Below are 18,906 nucleotides of genomic sequence, written 5' to 3' on the forward strand. Positions count from 1 at the left end.
TGTTTTCACACTATTTATCATGTAGTTTAATAGCTCTGTTGGTTAAGTGATAGGTTAAAAATTTAAATGGAAAGGGCTATATTCCCTGTTTATCAGGATTTTTTTTCTGTCATTTGCTGTTATCTCTGAATGTTTTCTGTGTATGTGAAACAAGCCACTCAACATCATCATTTTGTTACATATTAAACTGCAGATCCTTCCAACATTGGTAAATTGGACTACTATTTTGTCAGAGAAAGGCAAGTGTGTTCCTCATTCAACATGACCATGCCCAATAAAGCATTGAAAATCAAATTCACTCTGGAGACTGTTATGTTGCTACTGACTATAGATTTATTTTACATATAGTTTGTACACTGACTGACGCACTTTTGATATGCAGTAGATTCCAAGCTCAAGAAATATCTTCAAGGATTTAAATAGAATGTATGAACAATTAAAAGCCTTCATTGTAGGAAAGGTACATGCTTCAGTATTTAACACTGAGTATGCAGTTTATTTATCTATTATCTCTTACAAGTTCGGCTGTTTCACAGTTGCAAACAATCAGAGCAAGACCATGGCAGATCGTCACTTACGAATTTTAGGTTCACTCTAGTGCACTTTTCATGACGCCAATAGTTGCACTTTACACATAAGATTCCTTTCATAACACGCTTTATACACTGTTTACACAATGAATTGTTGTTTTTACTATTTTTGTACACGTGCAATGTGTCATTACACTGTTCAGTCAGTGCCATCTTCAGCGTCTAACATTTGATATAGGTTATTATGCCTCTGATCTGCAATCATTTCGTGTCTAACACTGTTTTCAGATAAAGTCTTTCCTTAAACTCTTCGTGGTAATAAAGCAACTGTGCCCAATGCTTACCCATCTTTTTGCATTCGCATTGATGACTACTATTTCTAGCAAACAAGTTATGTACAAATAATTTCTTTTGTTGTCCACCTTCTTATTTTCCTTTGTGATAAAACATATACAGTAGTTACCAGTCTTCTATACCAGGTTGTAATTATCTTTGACGCAACAGAAGACCATGATAACAAAAGTGACCAAATTCTGCTATAAAGAATTCTCTACACTTGGCATACATTATTCACGCACTACACTAAAAACTAAATTTTACTTTTATGTACCCAACAAACAGAATAATCTCAAGTTATATTGATGCAACATTTAGTTCAGTGGTATTTATGTATGCTACTTCCTGCAAAGACTGAGTAGGACCAGGGGCACCCAAGTGATTAATATGATTACATTTGAGGTGCAAGGGGAGGTGGAGGTGATGAGGGTTGCCTATGAATTGTTCTTGACTCAGTCAAGACTTTTATGTTTCCAAGTAAGATGGAAACACAGCACTTCCACGAAACTTAGCCCTGGGCAGTGATACACTAGTGGCCATCAAAATTGCTGCACCATGAAGATAACATGCTACAGACGCTAAATTTAACCGACAGGAAGAAGATGCTGTGATATGCAAATGATTAGCTTTTCAGAGCATTCACCCAAGGTTGGCGCCGGTGGCGACACCTACAACGTGCTGACATGAGGAAAGTTTCCAACCGATTTCTCATACACAAACAGCAGTTTACCAGTGTTGCCTGGTGAAATGCTGTTGTGATTCCTCGTGTAAGGAGGAGAAATGCGTACCATCACGTTTCCGACTTTGATAAAGGTCGAATTGTAGCCTACTGCGATTGCGGTTTATCGTATCATGACATTGTTGCTCGCGTTGGTAGAGATCCAATGACTGTTAGCAGAATATGGAATTGGTGGGTTCAGGAGGGTAACACGGAACACCATGCTGGATCCCAATGGCCTCATATCACTAGCAGTCGAGATGACAGGCATCTTATCTGCATGGCTGTAACGGATCGTGCAGCCATGTCTCGATCCCTGAGTCAACAGATGGGGACGTTTGCAAGACAACCAACATCTGCATGAACATTTCGACGACGTTTGCAGCGTCATCGACTATCAGCTCGGAGACCGTGGCTGTGGTTACCCTTGATGCTGCATCACAGACAGGAGTGCCAGAGATGATGTACTCAACGACGAACCTGGGTGCACGAATGGCAAAACGTCATTTTTTCGGATGAATCCGGTCTCTGTTTACAGCATCATGATGGTTGCATCCGTATTTGGCAACATTGCAGTGAACGCACAGTGGAAGTGAGTATTCGTCATCGCCATACTGGCGTATCACCCGGCATGATTGTATGGGGTGCCATTGCTTACACGTCTCGATCACCTCTTGTTCGCATTGACAGCACTTTGAACAGTGGACGTTACATTTCAGATGTGTTACGACCCGTGGCTCTACCCTTCATTCGATTCCTGCGAAACCCTACATTTCAGGAGGATAATGCACGACCGCATGTTGCAGGTCCTGTATGGGCCTTTCTGCATACAGAAAATGTTCGACTGCTACCCTGGCCAGCACATTCTCCAGATCTCTCAGCAACTGTAAATGTCTGGTCAATGGTGGCCGAGCAACTGGCTCATCACAATACACCAGTCACTACTCTTGATGAAATGTGGTATCGTGTTGAAGCTGCATGGGCAGCTGTACCTGTACACGCCATCCAAGCTTTGTTTGACTCAATGCCCAGGCGTATAAAGGCCGTTATTACGGCCAGAGGTGGTTGTTCTGGGTACTGATTTCTCAGGATCTATACACTCAAATTGAAAATGTAATCACATGTCAGTTATAGTATAATATATTTGTCCTATGAATACCGTTTATCATCTGCATTTCTTCTTGGTGTAGCAATTTTAATGGCCAGTGGTGTATTTAAACCACCAAGTGTAGTCCATCATCATTGGTACAGTTGGACCATACTATGATGCATAGACCATGACAGTCGTTACTGAATTTATGATGCAGCCACATCCACCATCTTCAGGCCATCTGACTGCCTCAGCTCAGTTTTTGTAAGTTCTTGGTGGATACAGGATCATAGATATCTACGGCTAGCCAGATTGTGTTTGGCACCATGAATTTGAACCCCTCACATTGTATACTAAGCAGTGACGGTGGTAATGGTCTTCACTCATTTGGTTTGGCATTGTTGGGTTTCTGAATTGGGGGGGGGGGGGGGATGTCAGGGTGTGTGTGGATGTTCTCCCTAGTGTATGCATAAGTTGCATCATTCTTGAGCTAGACTTCCTAGTTAAACATCACATCAAAGCTGATCTACAGTTGAGCACAGTGGAGCTGGGTGGAACATCGTTCCATCTTGATATTACTGCTGAAAGAACTGAACTGTCACAACAAACACGTGAGACATTGGATAAGCCAATTAAACTGCATACATGGTCTGTTAGACTCAGCTTGTGAGATACAATACCAAAAAGTTCAGGAAGGCCACTCTGAATAAATGTAGTAGATGATCTACCAATTAATACTTTGTATGTAGTAGAGTTGTTGCTATAGAAAGAGGAATTGGATCAACGATTTTTCATACAACATACTTTATTTTTTATATGCGAAGTTGATGGAAGATGTGTAGTGCCAGACAGTGGAGACAATTTTGGTTTGGAAGAGGTGAGGCTATCAAAAGGTGCACCAATAGCTACAGGTACAGGAGGAAGAGGAATTTAACAGGGATTTCAGTATAGAATACACATAGCTGTGATATTCTGTTGGTGGACTCCATAGAGTGTATTGGAGTAAGTGTGGAAGAATGCCACAGAGCTCATGCTCCCAACCCAGTTTGTCAGCAGTTCACAAGGTAAGCACAACTCAATGGGGCGCTGTACAAGCAAACATGATGTGGGTGACACATAGTTATGCCAACAAGCTTGATATATGACATACTGAGGCAGGCTCATGATTACATATTAGCAGGGCATCGTGGATGATGTGCCACAGATTGCTGCATTGTGGAAAATTATTGTGACCAATGGGGATACAAGATGTAGCGCTTTGTGTAAAGAACTGTATTCCTTGCACTCAAAAAGCCAAGGTGAGTCATCAGCAAATCCCATTAGAAAGGAGAAAAGATGAGAAAGAAAGGTAAAACTAAGCAAGTGAAGCAGTATGTGCCAACAGCTGGCCCAACACAGCTGTATGCCTAAGACCACGAAGTGACCTGGGGAACTAATTTTTGTGTTTTATAATTAGTTATCAGGGATATTTGTTAGTATATATTGTTGCTATGCTAATGCTTGCATTGCTTTTATGAGAGAAGCTCACAGGAAACATTTTTGTTTAGGTAATAGGTTAAGAGAATTTTCAGGTGAAAATTGATTCACAATGTTAGTAGAACCTTAGCATGTCTAATTTAATTTTGAAAGGAAATACCAATGTTATATGGTGCAGTACATGTACTGTTGTGCTAAGTAAGTTATTTAGTTTGTGTAGAAGTAGATCAGTAGACTTGCAACAAGAAGTATATTGCCAGTTAATGAGACTGAGTATGTTTGTTTGTGATACATTTTGGTGTTTAGCTCTAGATTTAAGGATTCATTATGATGGACATTTTCTAAGTCAGTCTAGTCATTTAAGGTGATGGGAGATCTGAGGAAGTACTACTCTCGATTGCAGAGTTACTGCAGTGCTGAGCTAGGCAAATCTGTCTACCTCACAAAAAGAATACACAGAGTTCCTGAGTCTCACGAGTACACACTGTTTCACTCTGAGAAGCCTGCGACAGAGTGCCCAATAAGGTTATTACAAGTGGAACTGATTTCTTCCAAAATCTAAGGCTATTCTCAGTACCAAAATTGGTAGTTATCATTTGTACCCACTATGAACGAGGTCATTTTGGCAACACACAGCAAATAAAACTGCAGGGGAAGGAATTGTTGATAAATGGTACATGATGCAATGTCTCAGGGCCTACTTTCCAATTGCCCCCCACAATCACCAGAACCACAACACTAAACACCAACTACTTATCAATCTACCTGCTAGACCTACCATTTGAGATCCTGCCTGAGGAAAACCTAATCTACTTAAGTGGCTTCCCTGGATCAGATGAAAGCAGCACAAAGCAGTTGCTCAATGATGGAACATCTGAATGATCATGTGAAAAAATATTGAACCCAACACTGCCGCCGATTCATCACCATAGGATCCAGCACATTGGCTGCCTGCATAATTCTGATGATAGTAAGTACTGTGTACTGCCACCTCAGATGCAGAGTTGCCCAAATCCAATCTTTACCTTCCTTTAACCTGCAGATCCATAGTAGTCATGTCATGACCAGTGACTCAACCCCACTGAGTAAAGCAAAGTGGTGAAAACAAAACAAGGGACCTAGAAACTCCACATTTGAGCATCCTAAGAGTGATATCGTGTGTAGAGCATGATATAAAAAGGAAAAAAAGACATGCAAAGGGGAGAAGTTAAGCAATAAGTGTTTACTCTGAATTCATGCAGATGAATGTAAAGTATAGAAACAATGCTGGACAGATCAGCATCTCTGCTGCAGCCACTCTCTTAAGCAGTAATCGAGTAGTCTGGATTAATCTAAGCAGAGAGGAAATGTAGTGATATAGAACTTTAGCAGTATGAAAAGCAGCCCAGAATCATAATCAGGCCACAGTCGCAGCCTGCTAGCCAGACAACACCTCTGCCAATACAGCAATTTGGCAGACACCACCACTCTGGTACCAATGTTCTTGCATGCCATTGTCCTGGGAATGGAACAGTTTTCAGGTAGCTTCTGTTGTTTGACACACTGCCACATGAAAACAGCAGGACCCCAGTCATTGAAAGACAGAGTCAGTTGTCATCGAACATCTGTGGCAACTCCAGCTGCCATCATTGGACTGTGAACCAACAACTGTCATCTGACTGCCTCAGCTCAGGCAGCCAGAAGTCTGCCGTGCCTCTTGGTCCGGGCCATGCAGTTAGTTCCAGGCAGTTTCGCACCCTTGGGCACCACCACCAACCATAGCTGCTATCCAGCCTGTAGTTCTGTGTTCATCAGCTGCATAATTCTTCTGAGTTAGCTTGCCTAGCCTTGTCAACCATTTGCCCCATCGCTGTCCTACCGTGCTGTCTCACACTGCAGGCACATCCGTGCCGGCATGCTTGCATCTGAGGAACACTGCTTACCACCTGTTGTCTGCTTGCCACAGGTGCATTACACTACGTTCATGTGTAATTGTTAATAACGAGTTTTGGCAACTGACTGGCCACCTGAATTGTCTACACTTCCACTCACCTCCAGAAGAGGGCTGCTTCCCCACATCTTCCCAAAGTATGCCCCATTACAATCTTTTATCATCTCTCTGTGACAAATTAATAAGCACATATTTTAAATATGCTTTTCACTAATTGTGCTTCTCTGCCACATGTTCAAATGCCTGTGGGTGTTAAATGTTTTGTCAGCAGTACATTTTGTTAGTGGAAATGTCATATAATTCTGCAGAGCCTAAAACGGGTTACTAAATTTTTACATCACACTCCTTACTTCTCCTTAAAGCACACAAAATTCTGTTTTCCACTTCTGCTTCAAGATGTACAGTGCCATAAAAAAATAGTCCCTTCATAGTTTTGAAAAGAGTAGCTTTAGTTATATGTATTTTTTTAAATTGGGATAAATGAAAACTGCTTTGACAGGAGTATTATTGTATTCTGAAAATCTCTGTTCATGTTACACATTCACATTCAGAGAGTCTATGAATGGTGATCTGTATCAGGTAAGTGCAGCAGCCACAGGAATGTTCAAATGATGAATTTGTGTAACAAAAGTTGTTGGCATTTGAATGTCAATTTGCAGATATGTATTTAAAACTGTGATTCTTTTCTGGTTTTGTGTTGGTTAGCACATCATCTTGAAATTTATGCTCCTGTCAATGGTGAAACACTTCCCCAAGGTAGCTGTCAAATCTGTTCTGTATTGCCCTTTGATGTACACTCCTGGAAATGGAAAAAAGAACACATTGACGCCAGTGTGTCAGACCCACCATACTTGCTCCGGACACTGCGAGAGGGCTGTACAAGCAATGACCACACGCATGGCACAGCGGACACACCAGGAACCGCGGTGTTGGCCGTCGAATGGCGCTAGCTGCGCAGCATTTGTGCACCGCCGCCGTCAGTGTCAGCCAGTTTGCCGTGGCATACGGAGCTCCATCGCAGTCTTTAACACTGGTAGCATGCCGCGACAGCGTGGACGTGAACCGTATGTGCAGTTGACGGACTTTGAGCGAGGGCGTATAGTGGGCATGCGGAACCCGGGTGGACGTACCGCCGAATTGCTCAACACGTGGGGTGTGAGGTCTCCACAGTACATCGATGTTGTCGCCAGTGGTCGGCGGAAGGTGCACGTGCCCGTTGACCTGGGACCGGACCGCAGCGACGCACGGATGCACGCCAAGACCGTAGGATCCTACGCAGTGCCGTAGGGGACCGCACCGCCACTTCCCAGCAAATTAGGGACACTGTTGCTCCTGGGGTATCGGCGAGGACCATTCGCAACCGTCTCCATGAAGCTGGGCTACGGTCCCGCACACCGTTAGGCCATCTTTCGCTCACGCCCCAACATCATGCAGCCCGCCTCCAGTGGTGTCGCGACAGGCGTGAATGGAGGGACGAATGGAGACGTGTCGTCTTCAGCGATGAGAGTCGCTTCTGCCTTGGTGCCAATGATGGTCGTCTGCGTGTTTGGCGCCGTGCAGGTGAGCGCCACAATCAGGACTGCATACGACCGAGGCACACAGGGCCAACACCCGGCATCATGGTGTGGGGAGCGATCTCCTACACTGGCCGTACACCACTGGTGATCGTCGAGGGGACACTGAATAGTGCACGGTACATCCAAACCGTCATCGAACCCATCGTTCTACCATTCCTAGACCAGCAAGGGAACTTGCTGTTCCAACAGGACAATGCACGTCCGCATGTATCCCGTGCCACCCAACGTGCTCTAGAAGGTGTAAGTCAACTACCCTGGCCAGCAAGATCTCCGGATCTGTCCCCCATTGAGCATGTTTGGGACTGGATGAAGCGTCGTCTCACGCGGTCTGCACGTCCAGCACGAACGCTGGTCCAACTGAGGCGCCAGGTGGAAATGGCATGGCAAGCCGTTCCACAGGACTACATCCAGCATCTCTACGATCGTCTCCATGGGAGAATAGCAGCCTGCATTGCTGCGAAAGGTGGATATACACTGTACTAGTGCCGACATTGTGCATGCTCTGTTGCCTGTGTCTATGTGCCTGTGGTTCTGTCAGTGTGATCATGTGATGTATCTGACCCCAGGAATGTGTCAATAAAGTTTCCCCTTCCTGGGACAATGAATTCACCGTGTTCTTATTTCAGTTTCCAGGAGTGTATTTGAATATGAAGCAGTTTGAATCATCTAATAAAGGCAAGTCCTATGGCCCAGATTGTACACCAATTAGGTTCTTTTGAGAGTATGCCAATACAATAGTTCCATACTTAGCAATCATGTGTAACCATTTGCTTAACAAGAGATTTGTACCTAAAGATTGGAAAGTTGCCCATGTCACACTAATACTCAAGAAAGGAAATCAGAATAATCCACTGAATTACAGATCCTTATAACTGATGTTGATTTCCAGTAGGATTTTGGAACACATACTGTGTTCGAAAATTATGAATTACTTTGAACAAAATGATCTATTGACAAATAGTCACCACAGATCATAAAATATCATTCTTGTGGAACACAACTAGCTCTGTATTCACATGGACAGGAGATCTCAGATTGATTCCATATTTCTAGATTTCCAGAAGGCTTTTGAGACCGTTCCTCAACAGAGACTTCTAATAGTATTGTCTGCACATGGGATATAGTCTCAATTGTGCAACTGGATCCATGATTTCCTGTCAGAAAGGTCACAGTTCATAATAATCAACAAAAGTCATCCAATAACACAAGTACCATGTGGCATTCCCCTGAGAAGTGTTATAGGACTCTGCTGTTCCTAACCTACATAACTGATTTAGGAGATAATCTAAGCATCCCTTCTAAATTATTTGTAAATGATGCTGTAACTTACCATCTAGTAAACTCATCAGAAAAGCAAAACCAATTGCAAAATTACTTAGCTAAGATATCTGTATGGTAAAGCAGCAATTTTGACTAAATAATGAAAGATGAGGGGCCATCCAAATGAGTGCTAAATGGAATCTGCTAAATTTTGATTACATGATAAATAATACAAGTATAAAGGCTTTTAATTCACCTAAGTGCCTAGGAATTACAATAACAATCACCTTAAATTGGAATGATCAAATAGATAATGTTGTGGGGAGGCAAACCAAAGACTGTGTTTTATTGACAGAACAGTTAGACTGTGCAATAGGTCTACTAAAGAGACTGCCTACCCTATGCTTTTCCATCCCCTGCTAGAGAGTTACTGTGTGGAATGGTATCCTCACCAGTAGGATTGATGGAGGACATTGAAAAAGTTCAAAGGGCAGTGGCTTGATTTGTATTATCATGAAATAGGGGAGAGAGAATCACAGATATGATAAGCAAGTTGAGGTGGCAATCACTAAGACAATGCTGTTTTTCATTGTGGCAATATATTTTCACAAAATTTCAGTCACCAACTTTCTACTCTGAATGTGAAAGTATTTTATTGATGCCAACCTACATAAGGAGAAATGATCAGCATAATAAAATAAGAGAAATCAGAGCTCTCATGGAAAGACATAATCTTCATTTTTACTGTGCTCTGTTCAAGAGTGCAAGAGAGAGAAATAGCCTGAAGGTGGTTTGATGAACACTTTGCCAGGTACTTTGCTGTGAAATGCAGAGTATTCATGGAGATGTAGATGTAGAATGAAGTGCAGTGGTGGTAATATGTACATGGATAAGGTTTATTTTAGGCTTTTCCCCATGGCTTCATGTGTGTAAGTCATCTCCTACCCCCCCCCCCCCCCCCCCTCTTTTCTGTCTCCTCCTCTCACACATCCCTTCTGCCCATCATCTCCTCCTCCACCTTTGTCTGGCCATCCTCTCCTTCCCCCATCTCTCTGTTGATACCCTTCTCCACACTCTGTCCATCTTCTCTTCTTTAACATCTCTGTCCATCTACTACTATTCTCCCATCTCTCTGTGTCCATCTAGTTCTCCACTTCCTTTCTCTGTCCATCTTGTCTTCCCTACTCTCCCTTATCCATCCCAACCTTTCCCCTGTCATCCCCATCCACATGTGCAGTTGCTGCACAACAGGTTCACGAAGCATGCCAGTACTACTCCCAACACGTGCATGTCATGCTGGGCAGCCTACATGTCAGGGGCTTGAAAACTCATTGGTTGTCCCTGACGTGTGGGCTGCCATGCAATCCAGGTCGATACTACTCTAACACAACACACCTACCGTGCAGGTCAGCTTACACATATGGGGCTGGAAAACTGTTCCACAGCTCTGACGTGTGAACTGCCCTGCAGAGTAGGACAATAAGATAGGCCAATGCTATTCTCACACAACTCATCTGTTGTGCAGGGAACCCTATACAGCATGGACTGAAAAAACATGTTTTTCCCCATATCTGAGATTATAACACCCCACCCCCCTCCCCACAAACACACACACTGCTTTATGTATTGATTAGACACTTGGCAATGACAATGCCAACAACTGCGATTTTTTTTTGGGTGGGGGTGGGGGTGGGGGGGAGGCTTGAGCCCTCTCTATCCCCCTATAATGGGTGACACTGAATAAGACTGCCGCTTGATAGGACTGTGAAGACAACACAGAATCTGCACTGAATTATTTATTTTTTTCTGTCACCTTCAATAAATATCCTTAAATTTCTCTATTTACTTAATGAATAGAATTGTATTTTAGACAATACTTTGGTTTTAACTGGAGCAAAAATAATATTTTATGTACACTAGCACTCACAAAAAATACCACAGAAACAGTTTCTGTGTGCACAGACTCCACATATGCATCACAAGGACAATACTGAAAGTATCTTCAGAAACACCACAGAAATTTGTCTGGTAACTCATAGAAAAGATACTCTGTACAGTGTTGCTAATTTCCACAATTCTGCTGAAATATTTGTTTCTCTGACATTATCGTTCCTTCAACGTAAAACAATAAATTCTTTATGAGTTTTCTACAGAATATAAAATTGTTGACATTTTTTACCTCTTGTTTCTAGACTAATAGTTTGGCACAGAGGTAATATGTGTGTATCCAGAATCCTTCTACTCTGCAGTGGAGTGTCTGTTGTTTTGAAACTTTGTGGCAGATTAAATCTTGAACCCATGTCCTTGCTTTCCATGGGAATTGCTCTTACTGACTCTTCTATCCAGGACAGTCCATTTGGCAAATGCATCATGTGAGAGAGGCAAAATTCTGGTTTTGACTCTAAGTATGGCACACCATTTTAATCTAGCATGAAGTTTCAAAATGTGCAAAGCCTTCATTTCCTTAGTTTCTAGTGAGTTAAGTAAAGAAGCCTTGTGTCATTAGGATCTATTCTTTGTGCTCTCTTCATTATTGATGATATCATATTCAATCACGATCAATGATGATATCATATTCAATCATCACCAGGTTTAGGCTTCATAGCCCCCCCCCCCTCCCCCCATGCTTGATCTTGTCCAACTCTTCTCAGTACTCCTCATTCCAGACTATCAATCCAGCTGATCTCCATTCTGTGCCATATCCACACTTCACAAGCTTCATTTCTTATCTTGCTTTCTCAATGAGCACGTTTTTGCTTTGTAAATGACCATGCTCCATATCAGGTATTTCACTAATTGCTTTCTTAATTATGTGTACAAACCATTAGCTAAGAGTTTTTTCGCTTTTGAAATGCCTCTTTCAGCAGTGCCTGACTTTGATGTCCTGTTCACAATGAATATCTGCCGTACTCCAACTCCTAAATAATTGAGTGCTATCATATAACTTATACCTCACTCTTCTTTTCTTTAAGCCTGTAACCATGACTTTTATTTTCTTCTTGTTTATTTTTATACTATGTTCATTCAGTTCATTTAGTATTTTAGTCAGCATTTCTCCATTTTCTGAAAGACTCACCATGTCACCTGTGTATCTTATGCATTCTATTTTCCATCCATCTATCTTGATGCATCTTTTCCCAACCAAACAACTTTTCATTATTTCCTCAAAATAAATATTAAATAGTATCAACGAGAGACACCAGTCCTGATATTGCTGTCTTCCAAGGTCTCATTTCCTATTTGCACCCTTGCCATCTGATCCAAATACAGACTTGCAGTCAGCCCTCTCTCTTTCCACTATATTGCCACTATTCTGTATTACATTCAAAGTCAAATTAAACTTTCTGCATTTTTCTGTAGTTTTTCCCCATATTGTTACAAAGAAAAACAAAGTGGTGTTACTAAATTCATTCATTCATTCCTTCATTCATTTAATTTACATACTTGGCTCTACATATTCCACCATGTGAAACAACTATAAGCATTTGGTCACTATCACAGATAGGCTATGATGAACTGCTGCTGTAGATTGTTAATATGTAATTGTCGTTAAAAACTGATGTATTATTTTGCTTAACAGAGGCACTTGTCATTGTTTGTTTACATTTGAAAAGACAGCAGTTTATTGTCTTAGATAATCATAAAAGAAGCCACTGCCTTAAAATAAGAATCTGCTGCACTTCTATTTACTTAATTATTTTTGTGTTCCATACATCCTTGATGCAAGTGTGTCACTACGATGAAGAACGTGTCAGGTTATTACAGTAATAACCATATCTAAATGGTCATGAGGCTTACAAACTAAATAATATACAAACAGATATATGATGTTCAAGTGTTCAAACAACAACACAGATTATAACAGTAATAATGATTACACAAACAAATTATAAGTCTTACATTCTAATACATATTAAAAGCATTCTGTCATCAATTGATATGCCAGTGCTATATAGTCAGTTCTTATAGGAATGCTTACAATTAAACACATTCTACTAATTTTTACACACTGTCAAAAAATTGCTGTAAAGAATTCAAAAGATAAAGTTTCAGCTGTTTTTTGAATTTGGTCATATCTCAAATGACTGATTTAACATGAAATGGAAGTTTATTGTATACTTTTATGCTTGAATAATGTACTTCTTTCCGCACCATTCTGAGATTTCTTTTGTGAAGATCATGTTTACTTCTTGTATCATGATCATGATATTCACTGTTTATTTGGTAAACAGTATAATTATTGTTCAGAAAGCACATTACTGAAATATGTAGTGAGGTGGCATGGTGAGGATCCTGAGCTGTTTGAATAAATTTCTGCAAGAGCATCTGGGGTGTGCTTTAGCCGTAATTCTGATGACTCTCTTCCATGCAATAAAGACTTTGCTTACTCATGACTGGTTACCCCACAATATGATTCCATATGTCAAAGTGAATGGAAATATCCTACGTATGCAGCTTTAATCGTTTCCAAGTCACAAGCAGATGAAATTTAGCGAATGGCAAATGCTGCTGAATTCCGTCTTTAACATAGGTTGTTGATGTGAACTGACCAATTTAGACTGTTGTTTATGTGTAATTCCAGAAATTTGGAAGACTCAACTCTCAATACTTCTCTGTCATCACATTTTATTTAAATATTTTCCTGGTTTTATTTGCTGTTTGAAACTGAATGAATTGAGTCTTTTTAAAAATGAGTAACAGACCATTTGAAGTGAACCATTCTAGAGCTTCTCTGAATACAGTGGTCACAGTGTTCTCTAGACTGCAGTTGGTGCAGTTGGGTGTTTTGTCAATCATAATGGTTGTGTCAACAGCAAATGGAGAAGTGTGATTTTTGTGTCATACAGCATGGCAGATCATTGATCACTGAGCCCTGTGGCACTCCACATTTTACTGTGTCCCAGTCAGAGCAGGTAGGTGGCATTGCAGAATTGTTCAATACTACCTTCTGCTTTCTGTCATCTAGATATGACTTGAGAAACATCCTTACTTTACCATTTAATCCATAGTTCTCATCCTACAGTTGAATGTTTTAGACAGATCACAAAAGATTCTGTCCGCAGCTCATGGTCTAGTCGCTAGCATTGCTGCCTTTGGATCACAGGGACCTGGGTTCAATTCCCGGCCGGGTTGGGAATTTTCTCTGCCTGGGGACTGGGTGTTTGTGTTGTCCTCATCATATCATCATCATCATCATCATCATCATCATTCATGACAGTGGTCAGATTGGAATGTGAAAAATTGAACTGTGTGAAAACTGGGACTTTGTACTGGCACTGATGACTGCACAGTTGAGCATCCCACAAACTAAACATCATCATCATCATCAACAGACGTTTCCAACAGGTGATATTTTGTTGTTTATGGATTCAAGGAGTTGGTTGACAAATGAGAAAATGGTGTGTTCAGCTGAAGTACCCTTTTGATATCCACACTGATTTTTATTAAGGATTTTATTTTTATTCGATGATCCATGATTCTCTTGAACATTAGTTTCCCTAGTTTTTTAGAGACTTGTTAACAATGAAATTGGCTGGTAGTTGGAAACATCAGCTTCATCACCTTTTTCAAACATCAGTTTCACAATTGCATATTTGAGTCTATTAGGGACAGTACCTTGGTTTATGGACTCATTAAATATGTGACAGAGAATTTCAAGAATAAATTTGCAGCAGCACTTCAGTATTTTGATAGATATGTTATCCACACCAATGGAATTTTTATTTTTCATTTTCTTAGTTCCTTCTCAATCTCTTTGGTTGTAATATAGGGTACATGCATCTGACTAATTTTGTTCTGCACTGTTTTTTGCACAAGACTCATGGCTTCAGCTCTAGACCCTTTACAGCCAATTTGATCTGCTACTGTCAAAAAATGCTTGTCGAAGATATTAGCAACAGTATCACCTTCATATACCATGCTCCCGTTATGGGAGTCGATACTGTCTGTACCTTCCTTAATTTTTCCTGTCTTCCTTTTGACCACCATCCAAACCATTTTTATTTTATTATTTGAATTGTTAATATTAGATTTAATAAATATGCTCTTGGATTTTTTAAAATCACGCTCTTTAGAACACTACAGTATAATTTGTAGTGCTTCCCAGCCTGTTGTGTGTGTGTGTGAAGCCAACCCAAGAAGTATTGTCAGCAGTATATGCCAGGAGAGTTTGCATTCATGTATAAAACCAAACAATGATTGGGAAAAAGATAGGTCAAAGAAGGACCAATTTATTAAAATATTCTATGTTTAATGAAAGTAAAAACTTTGTGTATCAGCTATTACCTCCATGAGCTTTGTCAGGATTGCTGCTGCTATTGTGCCATTTTATAATCAGTAGTGATTATGATTAGTTAAGCTACATCTATGTGACATCGAGCTGCCAGAGAATGTGAGGTTGTCTGCAGTAGAGGGATGCCAGTGGCATCATCACTTGTGTTGGCACTTCTCTCTAGTCTCTCAACACTGAGAGCCTGCCTCCATGCATCACCAAGGTTATAGTCACTGTTCCTGTTGAAGCTACTGTCACAGATTGTGATCCATACAGCTTCTTTGATGTCAGATAGATTAAGATGAGTGTTTCATCAAATATAATTTAACATTTATTTGTGGGACTGTGATCTGCAACTTCTGACTTTTTCTAATTTCTATTTTTAATGTGCCACCAATTTTCTGCATGAAGTGCACTTTACCTAGGACCATACCTATTTTACTCTATGTAACTTCAAAGAAAACAAGGAACACAACATGTGGGTTATCTCATGATTGTTAAATGTCTTTCTTTTTTTGTTTGTTATAGAGTGTCATTTGATGTGTTGATCCATATAGCCATTCTTTTGGAACATGTGCTTCAGATGTTTAATCACAGAATACAAGTGCTTTTTGTCAGAAACAATCAGCAGCTTTTTGTATCAGTGTATTTAAAACCACTCTTTGCAAAAATAGACATAATGTCTTATGGGATAACAGCAATCAGTGATTTTATAATGTTACTTAAAATCCGTCTTGATTGCAATTATTTTTTATTTTTTTTATTTTTATGAATAAAAAAAAATTTGCAATCAAGACGGATTTTAAGTAACATTATAAAACCACTCTCTTATGGACTGACTGTTGCAAGCTCTGTGTGTAGCACAGGAACATATGATCTGATGAACAGTTATGATGATCAAGAAATGAAGTTGGCACACTGTAAGAAACAAAATGCAGATATGTTCCTTTCTGCAGGTCTACATATAGTACAGTAGGTAGGGTCCTGGGCAGTCAAGACATTAAGACATATTTTCTAAATACTCAAGAAGCTAATGGTGTCCACAGTTAAAGGATAGTCTTGTTCCCTGGATCCCTGGAATTTGTAACATTCTTTATTACTATGGAAGAAAATACTATGTCACTCAGACCATCTGTACAGTCTCACAAATAAACATAAAATTATGACTGATAAAAAAATCATGTCCACGCATCTTCTCACTAGGACTCTGTTATCAAAGGAGCCATCGGGGTCATAATGGACAAACAATTACTTTACATGAGAAAAAAGCTCTAACTTTAATGTTGCACAGAAGCAAGGTCACAACATTGAAAGATTACAAGAAATTCACAAAACTGTGTAGAGTACAAACGGAGTAGTGGTACCCCTAGCATCCTCCCACTGGAGACATCAATACAATGTGGTAGTACATCATCACATGGATGTCAACCAATCATAGGATGACAATGTGTTATAAAAGACCACTACACTAGCAGTTATGGCAGTCAGCTGCTCCTGATGATTTTGGTGTAGGTAATCTTTGAAAAGATGGCCAAGAATATTTTGTGTGTTCACATAACTTTTCTTTGCTTTTGTTTCACCTACTGGTATATAATGATTACCACAGAAGCTGAGGGTTAATACTTGTCAGTGTCTATTTTTGTCACTTTATTACATTGAACAAATGTTAGGTTACCAATATTTGCATGCTTTGCACAAGATACTTTGCCAAGTAGAGTGCTCGCTGGCTGTATGTTCCCATGATGAAAATATAACAGAATTTTGTAACTTATGGAAATATCAACAATTTATTTTGAAGTGTGTTTTTAATTTGTTTCTTGCTTGGTAAGATGCCACACAATTTTCACTGTTTGTCAGAGCTGGCAATATTTTTTGTAGCACATATTGCATACTGTGAAATGTTTTAATTGTAAATGTACTTATCAATGTTTTACAGATGCCTGTAACATATTTTTCTCATTCTCTCAAACCTTTTATTCTAGGTACAGGGTTGTCTTGTCTTTAACTTATCATATATTCCATAAATTCTGTTAATAGAATGAGATTTTCACTCTGCAGTGGAGTGTGCGCTGATATGAAACTTCCTAGCAGATTAAAACTGAGTGCCGGGCCGAGACTCAAACTCGGGACTTTGCCTTTTGCGAGCACTTGCCCGTGAAAGGCAAAGGTCCCGAGTTCGAGTCACAGCCCGGCACACAGTTTCAATCTGCTAGGAAGTTTCAATTCTGTTAACATTTGCTGGTGTTATCCATCTAAGAAGACTGATATCCAACTGACATATAAAAATTTCTAGAAAGGAATTAACTGTCATATTTTCAGTGGATATCAGTGAATTCTACCATCTCTTGGTTTGATATACATTTTCTTCAAAACTTTGACGTCTTCATTCAATCCTCATATCACCTTTTATTTCCTCTCGTACATCTGTTGCATCTTTGTTGTTGTCTATAAATGTGTCTCATTTGCTCTTTTTCATAAATGATTGCAGACTACTTTCAATGACACTTCATCTCCCTTCATCATCATAATTATATTTCTCAGTTCCACTACGGAAGCTCTGTCCGTACTGCAAATCTCCAGTACTGTAAATAGAGTAAGCATATATTATCCAATTATTTCCACATAGCTGGAAGTTTGGAGGGTGATGCATATCCTATCCAAAGTCATCTATTGACTAGAGTACATATTCTGCTTCTTTTACCTGACACTGATGTAGTCCCATTTCAAGGTGGTAATATCACCTCCCCCCCCCCCCCCCCCTCCTTTTTTCCCCTTTTTCCAGGCTTTGGTCTGATAGTGGTCACTAACATTGTTTATTCCAAAAACAAATCAAAATCATTATGCTAAAATAATTTTTTTCATCTTTGAAGCATGTCTCAGGGTTTCCATAAAAACTGCATATTTATTTATTACATTTCTACATTATAATTCTCTCCTCATCCATCACTTATTATCTAATGCATTTAAATGACTTGGACAAAATTTATAAATAAAACTGAAATTCAAATTCTGTAGCAAATATAAATTTTGCTTTCTATTGCAGGTTACAAAAATAAACGCAAAGCTAACCAGGCAAGTGAGGTGAATGGCATTTCAAACTTGAATCTCAGCAAAAGTTGTTTGCATTCTTCGGTGGGTGACCTTTCATTTCTTTCACCTGTGAAAGGGAATACATCATTAAATAATTCATGGTCTGGTGGAATAACCACTAGTGAAGTGGGACACACACGCGACATAAAAAAATAGTTGAAAATTTATTTTTGTATTTTGAATGGCTCTAATTTTATTTGTTTGAAACTCATTGCTCATATTGTGTGAAGAAATTCCATCAGTATACAGAATTTATTTTCATACCTTTGAAAATGAATTATGTAGAAATGTGTAAATATTCTTAGAATTTAATGAGACAGATATTAAAGCAATTCATGGACTTTGTACAAAATGTTAACATTTGAAAGATGTGTGCAATTTATTCTACACTTGTTATTTGTGGCATGATAAATAAAGAATATATAAAGAAGCAGCCAGCCCGAGGTGCTATTTTGTTTATGGAGCTTGTAGCTACTTTTTTTAGGGATAAATGAACTGAAAGGGAAAATGGAGGTGTGAGTTGACACATTGATTGATTTATAAGCTAGATAACTATATTTTTAATGTGGCTTACTGAACCTGCACACAGATAGCAGAGCTATAAGATAAAATGTAGCTTTATGAGAGC

General features: G+C 39.7%; 1 protein-coding gene across 1 annotated transcript in view; it reads left to right on the plus strand.

The window, feature by feature from the left end:
- LOC126471545 (osmotic avoidance abnormal protein 3) overlaps window positions 1-18,536 on the plus strand; it is a 379,608-nt gene extending 361,072 nt beyond the window's left edge. The window contains exon 17 of the mRNA XM_050099771.1: window positions 18,232-18,536. Coding sequence (XP_049955728.1) covers window positions 18,232-18,434 — 203 coding nt within the window. The 3' untranslated portion in view covers window positions 18,435-18,536. The remainder of the gene's footprint in view (window positions 1-18,231) is intronic.
- Window positions 18,537-18,906: the final 370 nt, after the last annotated feature.

This window comes from Schistocerca serialis, chromosome 3 (genome assembly GCF_023864345.2).
Source record: "Schistocerca serialis cubense isolate TAMUIC-IGC-003099 chromosome 3, iqSchSeri2.2, whole genome shotgun sequence".
NCBI lineage: Eukaryota > Metazoa > Arthropoda > Insecta > Orthoptera > Acrididae > Schistocerca > Schistocerca serialis.